General features: G+C 47.7%; 1 protein-coding gene across 2 annotated transcripts in view; it reads left to right on the top strand.

The window, feature by feature from the left end:
• The window catches only part of LOC138570274 (zinc finger protein 271-like), a 37356-nt gene extending 29977 nt beyond the window's left edge, over positions 1 to 7379 (top strand). For both annotated transcript variants that reach the window (XM_069649042.1, XM_069649043.1), the window contains exon 2: positions 3622 to 7379. In XM_069649042.1, the coding sequence (XP_069505143.1) occupies positions 4605 to 5405 (801 nt within the window). In that variant the 5' untranslated portion in view covers positions 3622 to 4604 and the 3' untranslated portion in view covers positions 5406 to 7379. The remainder of the gene's footprint in view (positions 1 to 3621) is intronic.
• Positions 7380 to 21245: the final 13866 nt, after the last annotated feature.

Genomic DNA, 21245 nt, shown 5'->3' with positions numbered 1-21245 from the left:
TTACATACATATAGTCGATACAGGGTTACAGAGAATGTGAACATATTTACATTAGTAATAATAATAATAATAATAATAGTATTAATATATTTACATAGTTACAGGCGTGTTACAGTACTGGCAATTGGCGTGGTAGCAGTGTCATGGGTGCAGGAGCTAATGTGCTTGTGCTAGAAGCCAGTTTTTGACTTTGCTTCTGAAGGAGTGGTAAAATGGTTCGGCTCTGAGAGCTTTGGGTAGTGTGTTCCACAGTTTTGCAGCGAGCACAGGGAAGCTGCTTCCCCCTGCTTTCTGTAGCTTAAACCTCTGGATTTTGAGGCAGTGTGCTTGAGCAACTCTGGTGGGGCGGTCAGATGTGTTACGTGAGAAGAGATTAGACAAGTAGCTAGGTGAACGGTTTGCAAGGCATTTATGTGTAAGAGATAGTGATTTAAAGGCGATTCTTTGGTTGATCGAGAGCAAATTTAGGCTGCGTCGTATTTCTGAGATATGTTGGGCTCTAGGGCTATTCATTGCTGCCCTGATGGCGTTGTTTTGAAGTAGTTGCTTCTTATTGTTGCGTTGGCTCATCCCTAGATAGAGTGCATTGCAATAGTCTAGTTTAGATAGGACTACTGCTCGGGCTATGGTGGTGCAGTTGGGCATAGTTAAAAAGGGTCTGCAAGCGGAGATCAGTTTGCACGTGTAGGCAGTAGAGGAGGTTATTGCATTGGTTTGTCTGTCTAAGGTTAGAGTGGAGTCTATGTACATGCCAAGAGATTTCACATCCTTAGATATCTTGATGGGGATGCCATCTATGGTGAAGGTATCAAACTTGGCTTCTAATTTGTTAAGCCTGTGTTGTGACCCAAGGATGAGGAGTTCTGTTTTATCGTCATTAAGACAGAGCCCATGTTTCGCCATCCAGGCCTGGATGATGAGGTCAATGTCATTGAGTGCTTTGGAGTCTTCTTTGTGGTCACCGGTGATGGGGATGAGTATTTGGGTGTCATCTGCGTAATTTGTGTAGGTGACACCCAAATAGTTGCGGTCATTTAAGAGAGGCTTCGTGGAAACATTATAAAGAGATGGCGGCACACAAGAGCCCTGGGGTACTCCGCACATGACTGGTGCGGGTTCAGCAGAAGCAGTCTGAGAGAAGACCCTCATATAGAAATGATTGGATCCATGTGGTGGCTTTGTTAGAAAAGTGTGCTGCAGTGGTAAGATGTTTGCACAGGACTTGGTAATTAACCAAGTCGAATGCTGCCGACACGTCAAGCAATAAAAGGAGGGCTAGTTTGCCGTTGTCTTTTATTACTTCTATTTGAGTCTTCAGATCAATCAGGGCCGTCTCTGTCCCATGCCTTGGTCTGAAACCTGACTGTCTTATGCCGAGGAGGTTGGTATATTCTAGGTGCTCCTGAATCTGCAGATAAGTTCTCTATCCAGGATTTTCAATAGAAAGGGGACAGTGGTGATAGGTCTGTAATTCACGGGTATACTAGGATCAAGTGAAGGTTTCTTCAGTAATGGAAGAACCCAGGCGTCTTTGAGGTTGTTGGGGACTATACTTGTGTTAAATGAGGCGTTGATTAAAGATGTGATATAAGGTGCCATTTCTTTAGTGGCTTCCTTGATGATGGGCAGGTGTCTCCCTGGCATTTGGAGGGTTTGAGTTTCAGTATTCTGTTTCTACCTCTTTGATAGATACTGGGGAGAAGTTAAATGGCTTGCAGGTATTCTGAGTTGAGGTTGGCTGTATGGTTAGAGGAGTGGCGAGGGAGAGGCTGTTTCTTTTTTAATTCAATGTTGGCATGGAGCATGGACATTTTATCTAGCAGTGCTTTTTGAATGTTCAAGCACTATTTGGAGGGTTTGAGTTTCAGTATTCTGTTTCTACCTCTTTGATAGATACTGGGGAGAAGTTAAATGGCTTGCAGGTATTCTGAGTTGAGGTTGGCTGTATGGTTAGAGGAGTGGCGAGGGAGAGGCTGTTTCTTTTTTAATTCAATGTTGGCTTGGAGCATGGACATTTTATCTAGCAGTGCTTTTTGAATGTTCGAGCACTATGTGATGTCTTAATACAAGTGTCGGGCGAGGCTGATGGGGATTCTAATTCTTTGAGTATGTTAAAGAGTTCTTTGGTACTTGATTTGGCTTGTAGAAACGGATTGTTATAAGTGTCTTTTTTAGCCTATCGGATCGCCTCTTTATAGTTGAGGGAAGTTATAAGAAGGCTGTCTTTATTAGTTGCTGTGGGAAGTCTTTTCCAAAGAGTCTCTGCATTTCTTTTTAACTTGCGTAGAACTTTGAGTTGCGGCATAAACCGAGAGTTAAGGTGTGCACAGGGTTTCTGCTTGCGTAGTTTGATTAGGGCAATGGTATTGATAGCTTGGAGTAGTGTTTGGTTATAAATGTCCACTAGCACAGTGGGGTTTGAATGTAGTTTAGCAGCGTTGTTAATAGTGGGTAGTATTAGAGGGAGCAGTTTCTCCATGGTGATGTCCCTATTGTTTCTCGTGCATAATGGTGGAGAGAGGTTCTGCTTGATACGCTGGTTATCATTCTTGATAGTGAATGAGATCAGATGGTGGTCTGACCAGGCCCACAGGGTGTTGGCTAGGATGTTGATGTTGCAGTTGAGGTCTGCCAACCAATCGAGGGTCCAACCTTTTTTGTGGGTCGGTTTTAGAGATACGATCATGGAAGGCAAGTTCCGTTATCGCGTTGGCGATATATAGGGCTTTGGCATGGTAAGCGTGTTGGAAGCTGAGATTGAGGTCACCCAGTAGGATTATTTGGGAGCTTAGCTTGGCGGAAAGAAGGGTGGTGATGTCCTCTTTGAAGGTGGATATAGGACCTGGTGGCCTATATATGAGATGCATGGTCAGAGTTTGGGTAGCTGAGATCGGTAACTTTACGGATAGTAATTTTGCTGAGTGGAACGGTTGGCCGGATATGGGTCTGAGACCTAAGGATGTTTTTGATATAAAGGCGACATCCCCACCTCTGGATAGTTTGGAGTCTCTATCACATCTGATTATGGAATAGTCATTGGGGAGCGAGCGAGAGGAGAGGCCCGGCTGCAGTATGTAGCCAGGTCTCTGTGATAGCTAGGAAGTCGAGGTCTTGTGTTATAAAATAGTCTGCAATATCTAGAGCATGGGCCGTAAGTGATCTAGCGTTGATAAGTGTGCCCTTGATGGGGGGATGGCAATGTTGTGGCTACGCTTGTTGTTTGCCGTGGTGGTGGTTTCCTTTATCGGGGTGCTCTTGTTTGGTGCCTTCTACAAATAAACAAAATACAAATACAAACATGATGTGGATGATCTGTTGTATTTCTTGTTAATATGCCCTTTATATATGAAGTTGCGGTGTAAATACCTTTGTCCATTGTTTAGGAATCGGGGGATAAGAAGCACAGCTTTTAATATGATTTTATTGCCACCAGATCTTAACTATGCACTGAAAATCCATATCTCTGTCGAGCGGTTTTATTGTAATGTTGTAATTTTATTTTGCAATTCTTTATGTTGTATTGAATGAATTCAGCTATGTTATATTTGTGCTGTTGTGATTGTTTTTGTACTTTTATGGGTATTGCCTGACATAAAGTTTTATTTCTTCTGTTTTGTCCAGTCAGTATCTCCCACTTATGCGGACCTACAAGACACCCCCGTAGAACTAAAAAAAGGAAGTATGAGCCATCTGCTGATATTCACGGAGGGATGGCCATGTACATGTGCTGAAAGAATGTTTCTTCCATGTACAACTAAATCACCGGAGACAGAAAAATTGGTGCAGGTGTCGCTAACCCTGAGAGAGGCTGTTTAAATGCACTGAACTATATTCAGCTTCTAAAGGACAATACTTGAAATAATTCACAGAGTGGAGGCTAACACCAGGAGAACCCCAAAAATGCACTGAGCCTGACCGAGATTGTTAGAGAAATTATGATCTAAAGCAGCACCTTGTGTGCCACAAATTAATAAGACCTTACAAGTGCAGTGGCAGACGGGCCTTTCACTGCAAGAAACCATCTGATGCTCCACGATTGCATGTCTACTGGAGAAAATGGAGACACAGCAGTGTCAGAAAGGAGGTGAATATGGCTGCCACGTTCAAGTCTTCATTCAGTAGCTTCCTGCTTTGGGGCTTGTAGACCATCATTACCAAATATTGTTAACGTGAAGAGACGGGCGACCACATCCAGTATAAAAAGGTCCTGAAAATCAACTTTGGGCTTGGGTTGACAGAAGTGGTTGCACTAATGATGATGATTCAGAATCCCTGCCGCAGTGCAAGTCCACTGCAACTGTTGATGATCCTGCAATAGCTGCCGCCAGAAACTAAAAGTAGACAATCACATAACAACACATCACTGAGAACTGTGCTGAACATAGGAAGGTTAAAAGGACAAGGTTTCTGCGAAATAAAATACACTGTACAATATATTTGCCACTCCCTGACCTAGGACTATAGGATGAAGTTTCTTTCCTGTCATTACATATGTGTGTGTGTAAATATACCTAACATGGTGACACTAAGCCAGAGAATCTCTGCACCTCGGCATTGATAACTATATATTAACAAGAATCTCCTTTAAGCATATCATCCACAAAATGGAGGAAAGTTATGAATGTTCTCAATTTAAAAAGCAAACAGATGGTCTACTGCAACCTGCGATATTTCAAACTGGCAAGAAGAAACTCACGTGTGATGTATGCAACAAGACTTTCAAGCAAAAGTGTGATCTATTGAAACATCAGAGGATTCACACCGGGGAAAGACCGTATACATGTTCAGAGTGTGATAAGGCCTTCAAACAAAAGGGTAATCTATTGGTACATCAGAGAATTCACACTGGAGAGAGACCGTATGCATGTTCTGAATGTGATAAGGCCTTCAAACAAAAGAGTGGACTATTGCAACACCAACACACTCACACTGGGGAGAAACCATATCCATGTTCTGAATGTGAGAAGGATTTCAAGGGAAAGGGTGATCTTTTGAAACATCAGAGAATTCACACTGGGGAGAAACCATACACATGTTCTGAATGTGATAAGGCTTTCAAACAAAAGGGACAACTATCGAAACATCAAAGAAATCACACAGGAGAGAAACCATATACATGTTCTGAATGTGGTAAGACTTTCAAGCAAAAGAGTGCACTAGTCGAACATCAACGTACTCACACTGGGGAGAAACCATATCCATGTTCTGAATGTAGCAAGGCTTTCGTGACAAAGAGTGATCTATCAAAACATCACAGAATGCACACTGGGGAGAAACCATACACATGTTCTGAATGCAATATGTCCTTCAAGCACAAGGGTCAGCTATCGAAACATCAAAGAAAACACACAGCACAGAAACATTATACATGGTATGAATTTTGTAACGCTTTTAATCAAGAGTGATTTATTGCTACATCAGAGAACCCACACTAGCGAGAAACCATATACATGCTCTGAATGTGGCATGGGAAAAGGTGAACTATTGCTAAATCGCACTTGTGGGAAATTATATATAAGTTCTGAATGTAGTAAGGCTTTCAAGCAACATGTGAACTTTTGTTACATCAGAAAACCTGCACTGGGGAAAACACATGTGCATGTTCTGAATATGATAAGGCTTTCAAAGGAAAATGTGATCTATTGCTACACCAGTGAACTCGCACTGGGGCTAAACCATACACACCTTCAGAAAGTGATTACGCTTCGAGGTGAAAGGGTCAAGTATTTCCATATCAGATAATTGTACTGGGGGGAAACCATATTCATGTTCTAAATGTGATATGGCTTTCAGGGAAAAGCGTAATTTATTTTGACATGACGGAATTCACAAAAGGTCTTGATAGGAGCAACTCGGACACCCAACAATCCAGAAAATTGCACAGATATTCCCATAGTTACCTATGCCAAGAGCACCCATGTCAGGACCTGTAGAATATTCAGGGTAATTTTGCATGCAACACATGTGGAGAGTTTCATTTAATGAAATTCAAGTAAGAAAATAATTTTACTGAAGGACAAAATAAGGATTCAGAAGGACATGTCAAAATGCAACACCAACCATGGTAGTGTATGCAATCTGGTGTGCCTGTGAAATGACGTATGACAAAACCATCAGGGGGTTCAGCATAACAATGATCGTGATCATTGCATCTCCATTCAGGATCACCTTACAGCGGCCCTATAGGTAATGGGGCACACAGGTGGTTATAAAAGGGACCAGACTGCAGGTGACCATATATTCCCCAAAACACAGCCACAGCGACCTTTTAATTAGTGAGCAGCTATTTTTCTCTGCATTAGCCATTTCTCTGCGCTGAACAAAAATGTAAAATAGCAATAAAAAAGATTCTTGGATGAATGCAAGATTCATTGTTCCATCTTATCTGAATGAAAAGGTATGTAAAGTCTTTGAAGCAGGTAAAAATAGTTGCGCATGTTCAGGCATTAAGTACAGGTAAAAAACCATCATGAGCAGCGTTAAATCAATTCCATGTCGTATGTATTTAGTTTGGTGTGGCCTTTGTGTCACATTTAAAGGCACAAAATTCCCCAGATAACCCTGCAGTATACCATTGCAACACAAACAAGTCCCAGTTTCACTGCGCCAAGTATAGCAAAATAAAAATCGGGAGTCCAAGTGATTTGTATGAAAGAACAGCCTTTAAAGTCCAGGGTTTAGTACAAGCAACAGCCTAACACGTGTTTCGAGCCTTCCACGGCTCTTCACCTGAGGCTTAGTAGGGATAGAGCCTGACATTTAAGCTGAAGGGACAATGCCCACAATGCGTATTGATTTTTTCAGTCTGTCTAAACAGCCGACCAGCTTTAACCGCAATTGCGAAGCCTTCAGAGTACTTTTTGGGCATTGCCCCTTCAGCTTAAATTTCAGGTTCTATCCCTATTAAGCTTCAGATGAAGAGCCACACTACCCAGATAGCTGCAGCATTGACGCTCTTTGTCTAATTTATACTTACAAGCTCTGTGGATCGTGACTTTTTCTGCCAATTTGTTCTTTCCCTGCAGTATACCATGTCTGGGCAAGGGCACATGGTGAAAGTTCTGTAAATTGGATGCATGCATTGTATTTTCTCTGAGGTTTATAAGTGTGGCATCTCTTATTCAGTTTCATTCTGGCCGTAACAAAGCGATTGTGGGGAACAGTTGTTGCTTGCAATTTTAAAAGTAAAAGTGACCCTTTATGTAAGTGTGAGGTTTAATGTAATGTCCCGCAGTATGTACCTTAAAAGTATATCAGTTGGAGAAATGTAGCCTGGGTGGCGGGAGCCAGTGGGCTCTCCTGAAGATCTTTGCTCCTTGATCCTTATTTCTTGAGGAAACCTGATTTTCTATGTAATGGAATAAAGAATTAAGGACTTACCTGCTGCCTTGTAGGATGACTGTATGTCGCTGGCGACTACGAGCCCACACGTGCAAAGCATGATCGATTAGTATTCTATGCTCTCATGACATCACACCATCCATACAGGAAGGGAGGCAGGATATAACACCATCTGTGTCCTCACAGCACAGAGAACCCTGTTGTACCTTAAATGTAAACAAAATAAGAAGGATACATTGAATGGAAGTGGCTGCGGAGAATATATACCACATGCCTAACCGTGCTAGTAATCATTTATTTGTACAATGTCCTGCAGTTTTGGAACTGTAAAACAAAAGCATGTGTATGCTTTATTTTAGTACAATAGGCCCATGATGTAAATGACTCTAGGAAAATTGGACCAGCTCTTACGGTGTAGAAGGAACTGTTACTTTTATCTATTCAAGTTCAAGATATTTTATTTTGTACCTTCAATTCTGTGTTTTAGTTGCCTATGACAAGCCCAGCAAAATCCATGATGTGTTAATGCATACGATTCTCTAGGTTAACCCAAGAATGCATGGAGCTGCCAGAAAGGAGGTATTTATCACACAGAAAATATACACTATAATTCTGCACACATTGTAATGTTGCTCTTGTTTAACTGTGAGCAGTAAGACGTACTAAGAAGATATTTACGCCTCCAGTAATCATGTCCAATTAGCACCTTAATGTGTTTAGATATGAATGCAATTATCTTGAGTTTTTTGGTTTGATATTATGTGTTTTTTAAATTTATTTTACAAATGCATGCTGAATGCTCAATTATTAAATTACATTTTATATATAAAAAAATGGGTGGTGGACATTATGTTATAGGTGTGTCTGGTTAATTTGGTAATGTTGATTTATTTTATATACGTTTATACACAATGATAATACATTCTCACAATAAATACAATTAAGGTAGTGGTAATAATGAATGAATTTGGCAACAATTGTATTTAAAGCATTATATATATATATATATATATATATATATATATATATATATATATATATATATATATATATATATATATATATATATATATATATATATATATATATATATATATATATAAAATGTTTAGGTATGTTACCGTAATCAGCTGATGCAATTTATCAGTGTTAGGTTTCCCTCTGCTGTCCAAATGGCAAAGAGAACCCACTTCAACAACAGCTATGATTTCAACAAACAGAATGAGCATGGTTTTACACGGTCACCTTCCACTATCGCAAACATTCGGAATAATTTCAAGTTACTTCTCTCCTCTCCCACTTCTGTTCACACAGGGCACGGTGGTTCCAGTGTCAATGAACAGTTTATTACCGGCTCTACAAGATCACCTTTGCTAAAACTGAAAGTAGTTGCTGTAATTATGCTACTATGCATTCTTATGTCATCACCGGGACTCTGCAATGGAACAAAGCAGGCACATCATAGGGGGCCATGTAATCTATGTAACTTAGATACTATTCTTATGCAGCGAACAGCACTCATACCTTCTGATACGTTAAACCTTTTCAATGTACATTTATCAGTCACAGGGACCTATGCCCCCTTCCTGGAAGCGATCAGTACTAATTCTGATATTTAAAAAGGGGGTCAGAGGTAGAGACCCTATGAATTACTGTCAGATATTGACCTATAAAATATGCTAGAACGGTGTATGTTACACTGGAAACAGCCAGTTAAATATATTTTGTAGGACTTTATTTATTTATTTTTCCATTTATAGCAGGGCATAAAGCTGATGGGGATCTAAGCACTAGTTACAAGGGTAATTACAGGAAGGAAAGGTACAATGGTTTGGAAATAGTCTGGTGTAGTTCAACTATAGGGCTCAATGGGAATGGGAATAGTGCTAATAACGGGCCCGTTAATAATGGGCCCGTTATTAGCTCCTTGGTCCCCTCGCAGGACCCGGAAAGGACGTCTGGTTTTATCAGACGTCTGATCCGGGTCCCGCTGGGGACCTCGTAATCAGGCATCCTGTAATGAACGGTGCTGACCCGTAGCGGCACCGTTCATTACGGGACCGCCAGGGTCGTAATGAGGCCCAATGACTGAGACAACCCTGCCCGAAACTGGTATGAATGCAGTGTGGAGTGTTGAATGGCTGGGCACTTGTCCCAATACACATAGAGAAGCGAATGGCCTGAATGCACTATGCACCTGATTGGCTGCCTGGCTGCATTAATGCCCTTCTGACCGATTAGTTGCCTGAGTGTGACCCAGCAGAATGAATAGGAGATCACCTAGTAAATCTGGGGTCCTCTCACTGTTCGAATTTGTGTTCAGAAGCTGAAGGCCAAACTACAAGAGTAACTGGAGTGAAACTGAAGATTGACCTTGAAGCCCTGCTGGAAGAGAAGAATTGCTGTTGCCCTGCTTCATCGAATCTGAAAGCTGCTGTATCTCCAAGGACTGACCGAGAGAGGACCTGATAAGGTGCCCTCTTCTCGAGCTACGAGGGACCATCGTGTGCCAGCTGATCTTTGCCAAAGCTCCCTGGTGGACAGACATACTTCAGGCTGCCGACCGGAGACAGGGACTGCTGCCGAATCCCAAAGAGAAGTGCCCGGACTGTTGTCTGCCACTGTCGACGACCGCCGTCGCTAACCGGAGCCGCCGTGCTCCCGTTGCCTAAGAACTTTCGATTCACGGACGCGCTCGTACACACCACCGCCCGCCTTATCCAACCAGAGGAGGACAGGCCGTCGCCGCGCCGAGGAGCATCCGCCAGTGGGTTTCCCGCCAAGCAAAGACCACAGAGACGCTGACGACTCGACGCCCTTGCTGGGCCACAGTTCTTCAAACTCTTTGCGGTCCTGAACTATCAGCACCGAGGTGCCCCGCACGCCTCCTCCTTGCCGGACGTTTACGCTTCCCCGTTGACGAGTGCCGCTAGTAAAGAAGCTGCCACTTCACCATCGTAGTTCACCCTGTTCTCCGTCAGATGTTCGACAACCTGTGACTCCTGCCTTAAATGGAGAGCACTCAAGAAGGGCCATCGATTCCCCGACGAGGAACGCTAAAACGCCAGGTACTTTGGGGTTTCAGAACTATTAGAAAGTCTCTTGTGAACAATATATGGACTGGGCTTGTGATATATCTTTATTCTACAGGTTGCCCAGGTGGGGGGGATCTCCACACAGAACTGTGTCTAGGTATTGGGGCCAGTATTCTGCCACTTGTTCTAACTGCTTTCCTCTTATATCTATTGATGATTTCCGCTGCAAACGGATTTGTGTGCCATTTAACTGTACAGTTGATGCACTTTAAAGAGAGCTAATAGTCATTGTGGTACCACGTAGAACTGTATATTTGCCACTATAGATAACCGAGTACAAAGTGAGTTATCGTGATATTGGACATCCTTGAATATTAATTATATAAAGACTGTGTTTTAACTAATACAGTGTGCGGACATTCCTTTGTGGGTGCTTGGGGACTACACTGTCCTTAAGAACCAGCCTGCATTACCTCCTGAGAAGCTAGGCTTTGATTGTTCGTCCATTGCTACCACAATAGAGAATCTTGGCTGGGGTCCTCTGTGCCTCTCCTCTACCATATAGAGAGTAGAAGTAGAGACACCCCCCTCCGGTCTTTACACTGGTGGCAGCGGTGGGATGCTTATGGTTTTAAGAATCAGTGTATAACCGTGCCACTTACAAAATATCTGCACTTTGTTAAATTGAGGTTTTAATTGTGTACAAGATAACTGCATTACAAGCAATGGAGTCTATTGCAAATGGTAAATTGACTAGGATGAGCTTAGAGGCTCTCCAGAGTGCTTGTGAAGCCAGGGAGTTAGACTTTGTGGATAAGTCTAGGGCTGAGCTGATAGCTGCCCTGCTGAACTACCAGACTGATGGTGAAACTCTTGAAGGGGGGATGCAACCAATGAGGGCTCTGCCCCTGGGGTTTTTGCTGAATCTGATTCTGGGAATGGCACCATTCCTGCTGCCTCTGTTCCAAACCCCAGCACTGCTCTTCTGCTCTTCCAAACGGCTGCGTGAGGTACACCCCACCTCCATTTGGGGTGAGGGGGGAGAGGGCCACCCCAAAAGGTGGGGCAGGACCCCCAATAGATGGGGCAGTAGAGTTTGGGCACCCTGGGGGCAGAAAGCCACACTAATGGGCCCATCTGCACCAAGCAATATTGGGTAAACAAAAAAAAATATACAAAATCACAGGCTGCTTTTTAGGGGGGGCTGAGGGCCACCCTAAATTGGCAGCACATGATGTACCGCAACGGGGGGTGGCCCTCAACCCCCGCCACCCCAAATGGAGGGCCCCACCTCATGCAACCCTCCCTGGGGGCAGATAGGGGGGGCCTCACCTCATGCATCCCTCCCTGGGGTCAGATGCCCCTTCCTAGGAGAAGATATCTGCCCCCAGGGAGGTTTGCATGAGGTGGGGCCCTCCATTTGGGATGGGGGGGGTTGAGGGCCACCCCCCATTGCGGTACATCATGCGCTGCCAATTTAGGGTGGCCCTCAGCCCCCCCTAAAAAGCAGCCTGTGAATTTGCATTTTGTTTTTTGTTTACCCAACTTTGCTTGGTGCAGATGTCCACATTAGTGTGGCTATCTGCACCCAGGGTGCCCAAACCCTACTGCCCCATCTATTGGGGGTCCTGCCCCACCTTTTGGGGTGGCCCTCTCCCCCCTCACACCAAATGGAGGTGGGGTGTACCTCACGCAGCCGTTTGGAGGAGGCCCAGGGAGGCCTGCATCAGGTGTGTCCCCCAGCCATTTGGGGTGAGGGGTAGAGGGCCCCTGAAAATGGTGGGACAGGCCCCCCCAGTGGGTGGGGCAGTAAGGTTTGGGCACCCCGGCACCAGATTGGCACACCAATGTGACCCTCTGCACCAAGGGGAGGTGGGTTACCAAAGGAAAAAAATGAAAATGGTGGAACGCTTTTTAGGGGGGGCGGTGGAGCACCCCAAAGGGTCAGGGAATTTTCTAATGGGATGGGGCGTTGACCCCCTCCCCCCCACCCGCAATGGATTGGGTGCCAAGTCATGCAGCCCTTCCTGGGACCAGATATCTGCTCCTAGGAACGGACGCCTGAGCCCAGTGAGGAGTGCAGGACAACCCCCCCCCCCTATCTGCCACCGGGGAGGGCTACATTTTGCTGGTGTGACCGTAGGTAACACATGTTCTTTGTTTTGTTTACAGCTTTTTCTACCCGAGCAGCTGCAACGTTATGTGAGTACTGTTTTTTATTATTCTATGGTTAGGGCCCACTGTCAGTGGGGTGGGTGAGACTGGGGCTGGATTGTTGGTGGTGTGGGTGGGAATGGCCCGTCTGGGCAGATCACCTCCAACTGTCCTGGAGTTGCGGCTGGGCTGCATTACAGCTTTTCCCTTCGGGGAGGTATTGGCACACTGCCGAGACTCCTTGGTGGGGAGAAGCTGTAACGCAGGGCAGCCAGGGCTCCAGCAAAGTCGGCGGTAATATCCCTGGCCTTGGGCACCCTTCTCCTATGTGGGTCTTTGCTGGTGGTTCTGGGTATTACATTCTGGCCCGATTTGCGTAAATCAGACCTCTGTGGATTCCCACGGGCGTCCTCTTTCGGGAAATGCATGGGGTTCCCTGTTTGCCTTGCTGGCTGCGACACCCTAGGCCCAAATCTGTAGGTTGCCCACATGAACAAAATGGGCAGTGGCGAATGGCTTGGGGTTCCCAGTCGGTTACCCTTTTCCTTTTGCGCCCCCGGTAGGTGCACCCACACATGTGAGGTACCGTTTTCATCGGGACACGTGTGGGGACACGGGAAGGTAGGCCACGTGTTGTTGGCGGTGTGTTTCGGTGGGTGGCCAGAGCGAAATGTCTGAGAATTGTCTTCATTTCCGGCCAATTTCAGAGACATTTCCCTGTGTCCACTCACCAAAACACGTCGCCAACAGCAGATGTCATACCTTCTTGTGTTCCCACAGGTGTCCCGACGAAAAAGGTACCTCGCATATGTGGGTGCACCTACCGGGGGTGCAAAAGGAAAAGGGTAACCAGCTGGTAACCCCAAGCCTTTCGCCACAGCACAATTTGTTCATGTGGGCAACCTACAGATTTGGGCCTAGGGTGTCCAAGCCAGCAAGGAAAACAGGGAACCCCATGCATTTCCCAAAAGAGGACACCCGTGGGAAAGCACAGAGGTCTGATTTGCGCGAAGCGGGCCAGAATTTATTACCCAGAACCCCAGACAAAGTGAACATTGTGTTTTTTCCCCACCAAATATCACACTTTGTCGGGGATTGTGGCTAATAAAAACTGGGGCAATTTGCGCAAGGCAGACCTCTGTGGATTCCCACGGGTGTCCTCTTTTGGGAAATGCATGGGGTTCCCTGTTTCCCTTGCTGGCTGCGACACCCTAGGCCCAAATCTGTAGGTTGCCCACATGAACAAAATGGTCAGTGGCGAATGGCTTGGGGTTCCCAGTCGGTTACCCTTTTCCTTTTGCGCCCCCGGTAGGTGCACCCACACATGTGAGGTACCGTTTTCATCGGGACACGTGTGGGGACACGGGAAGGTAGGCCACGTGTTGTTGGCGGTGTGTTTCGGTGGGTGGCCAGAGCGAAATGTCTGAGAATTGTCTTCATTTCTGGCCAATTTCAGAGACATTTCCCTGTGTCCACTCACCGAAACACGTCGCCAACAGCAGATGTCATACCTTCTTGTGTTCCCACAGGTGTCCCGACGAAAAAGGTACCTCGCATGTGTGGGTGCACCTACCGGGGGCGCAAAAGGAAAAGGGTAACCCGCTGGTAACCCCAAGCCTTTCGCCACAACACAATTTGTTCATGTGGGCAACCTACAGATTTGGGCCTAGGGTGTCCAAGCCAGCAAGGAAAACAGGGAACCCCATGCATTTCCCAAAAGAGGACACCCGTGGGAAAGCACAGAGGTCTGATTTGCGCGAAGCGGGCCAGAATTTATTACCCAGAACCCCAGACAAAGTGAACATTGTGTTTTTTCCCCACCAAATATCACACTTTGTCGGGGATTGTGGCTAATAAAAACTGGGGCAATTTGCGCAAGGCAGACCTCTGTGGATTCCCACAGGTGTCCTCTTTTGGGAAATGCATGGGGTTCCCTGTTTCCCTTGCTGGCTGCGACACCCTAGGCCCAAATCTGTAGGTTGCCCACATGAACAAAATGGGCAGTGGCGAATGGCTTGGGGTTCCCAGTCGGTTACCCTTTTCCTTTTGCGCCCCCGGTAGGTGCACCCACACATGTGAGGAACCGTTTTCATCGGGACACGTGTGGGGACACGGGAAGGTAGGCCACGTGTTGTTGGCGGTGTGGTTCGGTGGGTGGCCAGAGCGAAATGTCTGAGAATTGTCTTCATTTCCGGCCAATTTCAGAGACATTTCCCTGTGTCCGCTCACCGAAACACGTCGCCAACAGCAGATGTCATACCTTCTTGTGTTCCCACAGGTGTCCCGACGAAAAAGGTACCTCGCATGTGTGGGTGCACCTACCGGGGGCGCAAAAGGAAAAGGGTAACCCGCTGGTAACCCCAAGCCTTTCGCCACAACACAATTTGTTCATGTGGGCAACCTACAGATTTGGGCCTAGGGTGTCCAAGCCAGCAAGGAAAACAGGGAACCCCATGCATTTCTCAAAAGAGGACACCCATGGGAAAGCACAGAGGTCTGATTTGCACGAAGCGGGCCAGAATTTATTACCCAGAACCCCAGACAAAGTGAACATTGTGTTTTTTCCCCACCAAATATCACACTTTGTCGGGGATTGTGGCTAATAAAAACTGTGGCAATTTGCGCAAGGCAGACCTCTGTGGATTCCCACGGGTGTCCTCTTTTGGGAAATGCATGGGGTTCCCTGTTTCCCTTGCTGGCTGCGACACCCTAGGCCCAAATCTGTAGGTTGCCCACATGAACAAAATGGGCAGTGGCGAATGGCTTGGGGTTCCCAGTCGGTTACCCTTTTCCTTTTGCGCCCCCGGTAGGTGCACCCACACATGTGAGGTACCGTTTTCATCAGGACACGTGTGGGGACATGGGAAGGTAGGCCACGTGTTGTTGGCGGTGTGTTTCGGTGGGTGGCCAGAGCGAAATGTCTGAGAATTGTCTTCATTTCCGGCCAATTTCAGAGACATTTCCCTGTGTCCACACATGTGAGTGTGATGCTGGAAATGCATCAGGGGGACAGGGCCTCTGAATCCTTGTCCTTTACTGCCTTTTATCGTGTGTTCTGTCATGTTTTCTGCCCATGAGTCCATTTGGGACTCCTGGCAGTGCAGCTCTCTCTTTTGGTTTGGTGAACAGACCCATGGGATACCCTTATGGCACCCATGGGTAGGGGTACAACCCTGTGCCCCTAGTGTATGTTTTTGGGCACCTGTGGGTGGCCCACAGAGCAGGGTATGGGCTGGTGGCAGCTCCATGCTGAAATTGACAGGTGCTCTGGGTGTCCTCCATTTTGGGATACCCAGGCCCTGCCATTGGAATCAGTTGATTCCTGATGGAAAACAAGATGGCCCCTGTGGCCTCTTGCTTTCTATTGCCTCTTACCTTGTTTTCCCAAAGTCCTGGGAAGCCCTGACTCTGTCCCTTCCCCCTGACTGGCTGTTGGGTGGAAGTTCCATATATGGTGTTGTTGTGAAGGCCCAGCTAGACTGACTGGAGCCTTCCCATTCCCTGTATGTTGTGGGTACCTCCTGTGGGTGGGACCTGGGTGAATGGAGTGTGTGACCAATATGCACTCCTTGTTGTGGTTGTCTGGTTTCTGGCATGTGAGACAAAGACTGAGACAGCCCTGCCCGAAACTGGCCTGAATGCAGTGTGTAGTGTTGAATGGCTGGGTACTTGTCCCAATCCACATTCCTTGTTGTGAGTGTCTGAAAGGGAGGAGTGTGGCCTGAATGCACTGTGTGCCTGATTGGCTGACTGACTGCATGAATGCCCTTCTGTGTGATTGGCTGCTGTGTGTGTGCCAGCAGTGTGGATGAGAGACAGAATAGTATATCTGGGGACCTCTCACCACTGGAAATTGTTCGGGAACGTTCAAGCACGTTCAGAAGCATCCTGGAGCTGAGTCTCCACTCTACGAGTAACTGGAACTGCTGATCCTCGACGCCCAGCTGGAAGAAGAAGACTTGCTGCTGCATTTGCTTCGACCGATCCGAAGGCTGCCGTGCGCGTCGAGGACTGACCCGAGAGAGGACCTGGTAAGGCGCCCTCTTCCCGTGCTCCGAGGGACCATCGAGCACCGCTACATCTTCGCCGAAGCGCCCTGGAAGTCAGACCCTCGAAAGGCTGCCGACCCGGGACGGGACCGCCGAGGAGATCGAAGTGAAGCACCCGGACATCGACGCCGTCGAAGTCCATTGCCGTCGACCAGGGTTCGCAGGTTTGTGTAACCGCTGGAGGCCCGTCGAAGTTGTGTTGCCCAGCCGTGGGAACCACTCGACGCCGTGCCGCCGACGACCGGAGCCGTCCGCTCCTTTGCCTAAGAACATTCAATCGAAGGACTCCCTCGACCGCATCGTCGACCGCTTATCCTGCCGGAGAAAGTCGAGGACGACCAACGCGCCGAGGAGAATCCGCCGGTGGGTTTCCCGCCACCTCACGACCCCAAAGACTCGAGCGACTCGACGCCCTTGCTGGGCCACCGTCATTCACAATCTTTGCGGTCCAGAACTAGTGTCGCCGAGGTGCCCCGCACGCCTCTTCCTCGCAGGACGCCGACGTCTCGACGCCGACGAGCACCGCTCGGATCGAAGCCTGCCGCCTCATCGACGCCGTTCTACCCTGTTTGTTGTCGGACGTTCGACGCCCCGTGTCTCCCGCTTGAAAGGGAAGGCATTCAAGAAGCGCCGTCGATTCCCCGACACCGAACACCGAGTTCCTCGACGCTTCTCGACGCCTCTCGACGATCCGTGACTCCTGCTTTAAAGGGGGTCATTCAAGAAGGATCTGTCGACGCCTCTTCGAAGAACTCGACTCCACCAGGTACATTGGGGGGGTAAAAACATTGTAGGAGAGAATAAGACTATTGAACAATATATGGACTGGGCTTGTGTTATATCTCTTTATTTTACAGGTTGCCCAGGTGGGGGGATCTCCACACAGAACTGTGTCCAGTAGCGAGGGCCAGTCTTCTGCCTATTGTTTCAACCATCTGTTATCTCTCCTCTCTCTATTTGCTGGTTTCCTTCTTATTGATCTGCGTGCCATTTCTACAGTATTGTGAATGCACTGTTATGAGGTCTAATATTAGTGGTACCACTTTAGAATTGTAGATATTTATCATTATTGGTTTTCCTGAGCACAAAGTGCGTTGTTGTGATAAGTGTACATAACCCTTGAATATTAATTATATAAAGACTGTGTTTTCAGTAATACAGTGTGTGGACATTCCTTTGTGGGGGCTTGGGGATACACTGTACTTAAGAACCAGCCTGCATCACCTCCTGAGAAGCTAGGCCTTGATTGCTCGTCCATTGCTACCATAATTGAGAATCTTGGCTGGGGTCCTCTGTGTAAAGAAGACCGGTGGGGGGGTCTGTACTTCTGCTCTCTATATGGTAGAGGGGAGGCACAGAGGACCCCAGCCAAGATTCTCTAATACGGTAGCGATGGACGAGCAATCAAGGCCTAGCTTCTCAGGAGGTGATGCAGGCTGGTTCTTAAGTACAGTGTATCCCCAAGCCCCCACAAAGGAATGTCCACACACTGTATTACTGAAAACACAGTCTTTATATAATTAATATTCAAGGGTTATGTACACTTATCACAATAACGCACTTTGTGCTCAGGAAAATCAGCAATGGTAAATATCTACAATTCTAAAGTGGTACCACTAATATTAGACCTCATTAAAGTGCATTCACAATACTGTAGAAATGGCACACAGATCAATAAGAAGGAAACCAGCAATAGAGAGAGGAGAGATAACAGAGGGTTGAAACAATAGGCAGAATACTGGCCCTTGCTACTGGACACAGTTCTGTGTGGAGATCCCCCCACCTGGGCAACCTGCAAAATAAAGAGATATAACCCCAGCCCAGTCCAGATATTGTTCAATAGTCTATTTTTCTCCTATAATGTTTTTACCCCCCCAATGTACCTGGTGGAGTCGAGTTCCTCGAAAAGGCGTCGACAAGCGTCGAGGGACTCGCTGTTCGGCGACGGGGAATCGACGGCCCTTCTTGAATGCCTTCCTTTTCAGGCGGGAGGCACGGGGCGTCGAACGTCCGTCGACGAACGAGGCCGAACGTTGTCGAAGAGGCGGCAGCTCCGTCCGAGCGGTGCTCGTCGGCGTCGGGGCGTCGGCGTCCTGCAAGGCGGAGGTGTGCGGGGCACCTCGATGACAATAGTTCTGGACCGCAAAGATTGTAGAGACGGGAGCCCAGCAAGGGCGTCGAGTCGTCCGAGTCTTTGGGGTCGTCGGGTGGCGGGAAACCCACCGGCAGGTTTCTCCTCGGCGCGTTGGTCGTCCTCGACTTTCTCCGGCAGGATAAGCGGTCGACGATGCGGTCGAGAGAGTCCTTCGATTGAATGTTCTTAGGCAATGGAGCGGACGGCTCCGATCGTCGGCGGCACGGCGTCAAGTGGTTCCCACGGCTGGGCAACACAACTTCGACGGGCCTCCAGCGGTTACACAGACCTGCGAACCCTGGTCGACGGCAATGGACTTCGACAGCGTCGATGTCCGGGTGCTTCACTTCGATCTCCTCGGCGGTCCCGTCTCGGGTCGGCAGCCTTTCGAGGGTCTGACTTCCAGGGCGCTTCGGCGAAGATTCAGCGGTGCTCGATGGTCCCTCGGAGCACGGGAAGAGGGCGCCTTACCAGGTCCTCTCTCGGGTCAGTCCTCGACGATTTCGACAACCTTCAGTTCCGTCGAAGCAAATGCCACAGCAAGTCTTCTTCTTCCAGCTGGACGTCGAGGATCAGCAAATCCAGTTACTCTTGAGTGGAGACTCAGCTTCTGAATGCTTCTGAACAATTTCCAGTGGTGAGAGGTCCCCAGATATACTATTCTGTCTCTCATCCACACTGCTGGCACACACACAGCAGCCAATCACACAGAAGGGCATTCATGCAGTCAGTCAGCCAATCAGGCACACAGTGCATTCAGGCCACACTCCTCCCTTTCAGACACTCACAACAAGGAATGTGGATTGGGACAAGTACCCAGCCATTCAACACTACACACTGCATTCAGGCCAGTTTCGGGCAGGGCTGTCTCAGTCTTTGTCTCTCATGCCAGAAACCAGACAACCACAACAAGGAGTGTATATTGGTCACACACTCCATTCACCCAGGTCCCACCCACAGGAGGTACCCACAACATACAGTCACTGGGAAGGCTCCAGTCAGTCTAGCTGGGCCTTCACAACAACACCATATATGGAACTTCCACCCAACAGCCAGTCAGGGGGAAGGGACAGAGTCAGGGCATCCCAGGACTTTGGGAAAACAAGACAACAGGCAATAGAAAGCAAGAGGCCACAGGGGCCATCTTGTTTCTATCAGGAATCAACTGATCCCAATGGCAGGGCCTGGGTATCCCAAAATGGAGGACACCCAGAGCACCTGTCCAATTCAGCATGGAGCTGCCACCAGCCCATACCCTGCTCTGTGGGCCACCCACAGGTGCCCAAAAACATACACTAGGGGCACAGGGTTGTACCCCCCCCACCCATGGGTGCCATAAGGGTATCCCAGGGGTCTGTTCACCAAACCAAAAGAGAGAGCTGCACTGCCAGGAGTCCCAAATGGATTCCTGGGCAGAAAACATAACAGAACACACGATAAAAGGCAGAAGAGGACAAGGATTCAGAGGCCCTGTCCCTCTGATACATTTCCAGCATCACAGTCGCCCCCCCCAGACTGAGGTGGAGGGTGCCTAATCTCCCACGGGATAGACACCCTCATCCAGACGGTCAACATACCTTCTGGAAAGGCCATCTGCATTATCGTGACTCTTCCCTGGTCTGTGCTCTATGGTGAAGTCTAGCCCTTGTAGGCTAATCGACCACCTGAGCAATTTCGGATTCTCACCCTTCATCTGCATAAGCCACTTCAGGGGCTTATGATCTGTTTGGACCTTGAAGGTGGACCCCGTAAGGTAGGGCCTAAAACGCCTAAGGCTCCAAACTATACTAAAACATTCCTTTTCAACAGTAGCCCACCTAAGTTCTCTACCCTTGAGTTGTCTACTGATGAATATGATAGGATGTTCTCTCCCTTTGTCATCTAACTGGGACAAGACAGCTCCAATTCCGGTGTCGCAGGCATCCGTCTGGACGATAAAGGGTCGGCTGTAGTCAGGCGCACTCAACACAGGTGCCCTACACAGACTTTCTTTCAAGCCATCAAAGGCCCTCTGACAGTCTTCAGTCCAATTAACCTTCCTAGGCTGTTTGGGTGAAGTTAGAGCTGTCAGGGGTGCAGCTATGGTTCCATAGTCTGCCATGAAATTGCGATAGTACCCAGTGAGGCCCAAAAAGGCTCTCACCTGGGTTTGAGTAGTGGGAGTCTCCCAGTTCTGTACGTCCTGTACTTTACTGGAGAGAGGTTGGATTTGACCCCCTCCTACCTCATGACCAAGATAGGTAACTTTCCCCTGAGCTATCTGGCACTTGGTGGCCTTGATAGTGAGGTTAGCCCTTTTCAAGGCCTGCAACACCTTATCCAGATGTGTCAAATGCTCTTCCCAGGTGGAACTGTAGACGGCAATGTCGTCTAAGTAAGCCACACAAAAGGCTTCCAGCCCACTGAGCGCATGGTTGACCAATCTCTGGAAGGTGGCAGGGGCATTCTTCAACCCAAAGGGCATGACCCTAAACTGGTAGAGTCCCTCAGGTGTGGAGAATGCCGTCTTTTCCTTGGCATGGTCCGTCAGAG

This window comes from Ambystoma mexicanum, chromosome 2q (assembly GCF_040938575.1).
Source record: "Ambystoma mexicanum isolate Mex_15411 chromosome 2q, UKY_AmexF1_1, whole genome shotgun sequence".
Classification (NCBI taxonomy): Eukaryota; Metazoa; Chordata; class Amphibia; order Caudata; family Ambystomatidae; genus Ambystoma; species Ambystoma mexicanum.
Note: the sequence above shows the minus strand (reverse complement) of the source record. Positions and strands in the feature narration are given on the sequence as shown.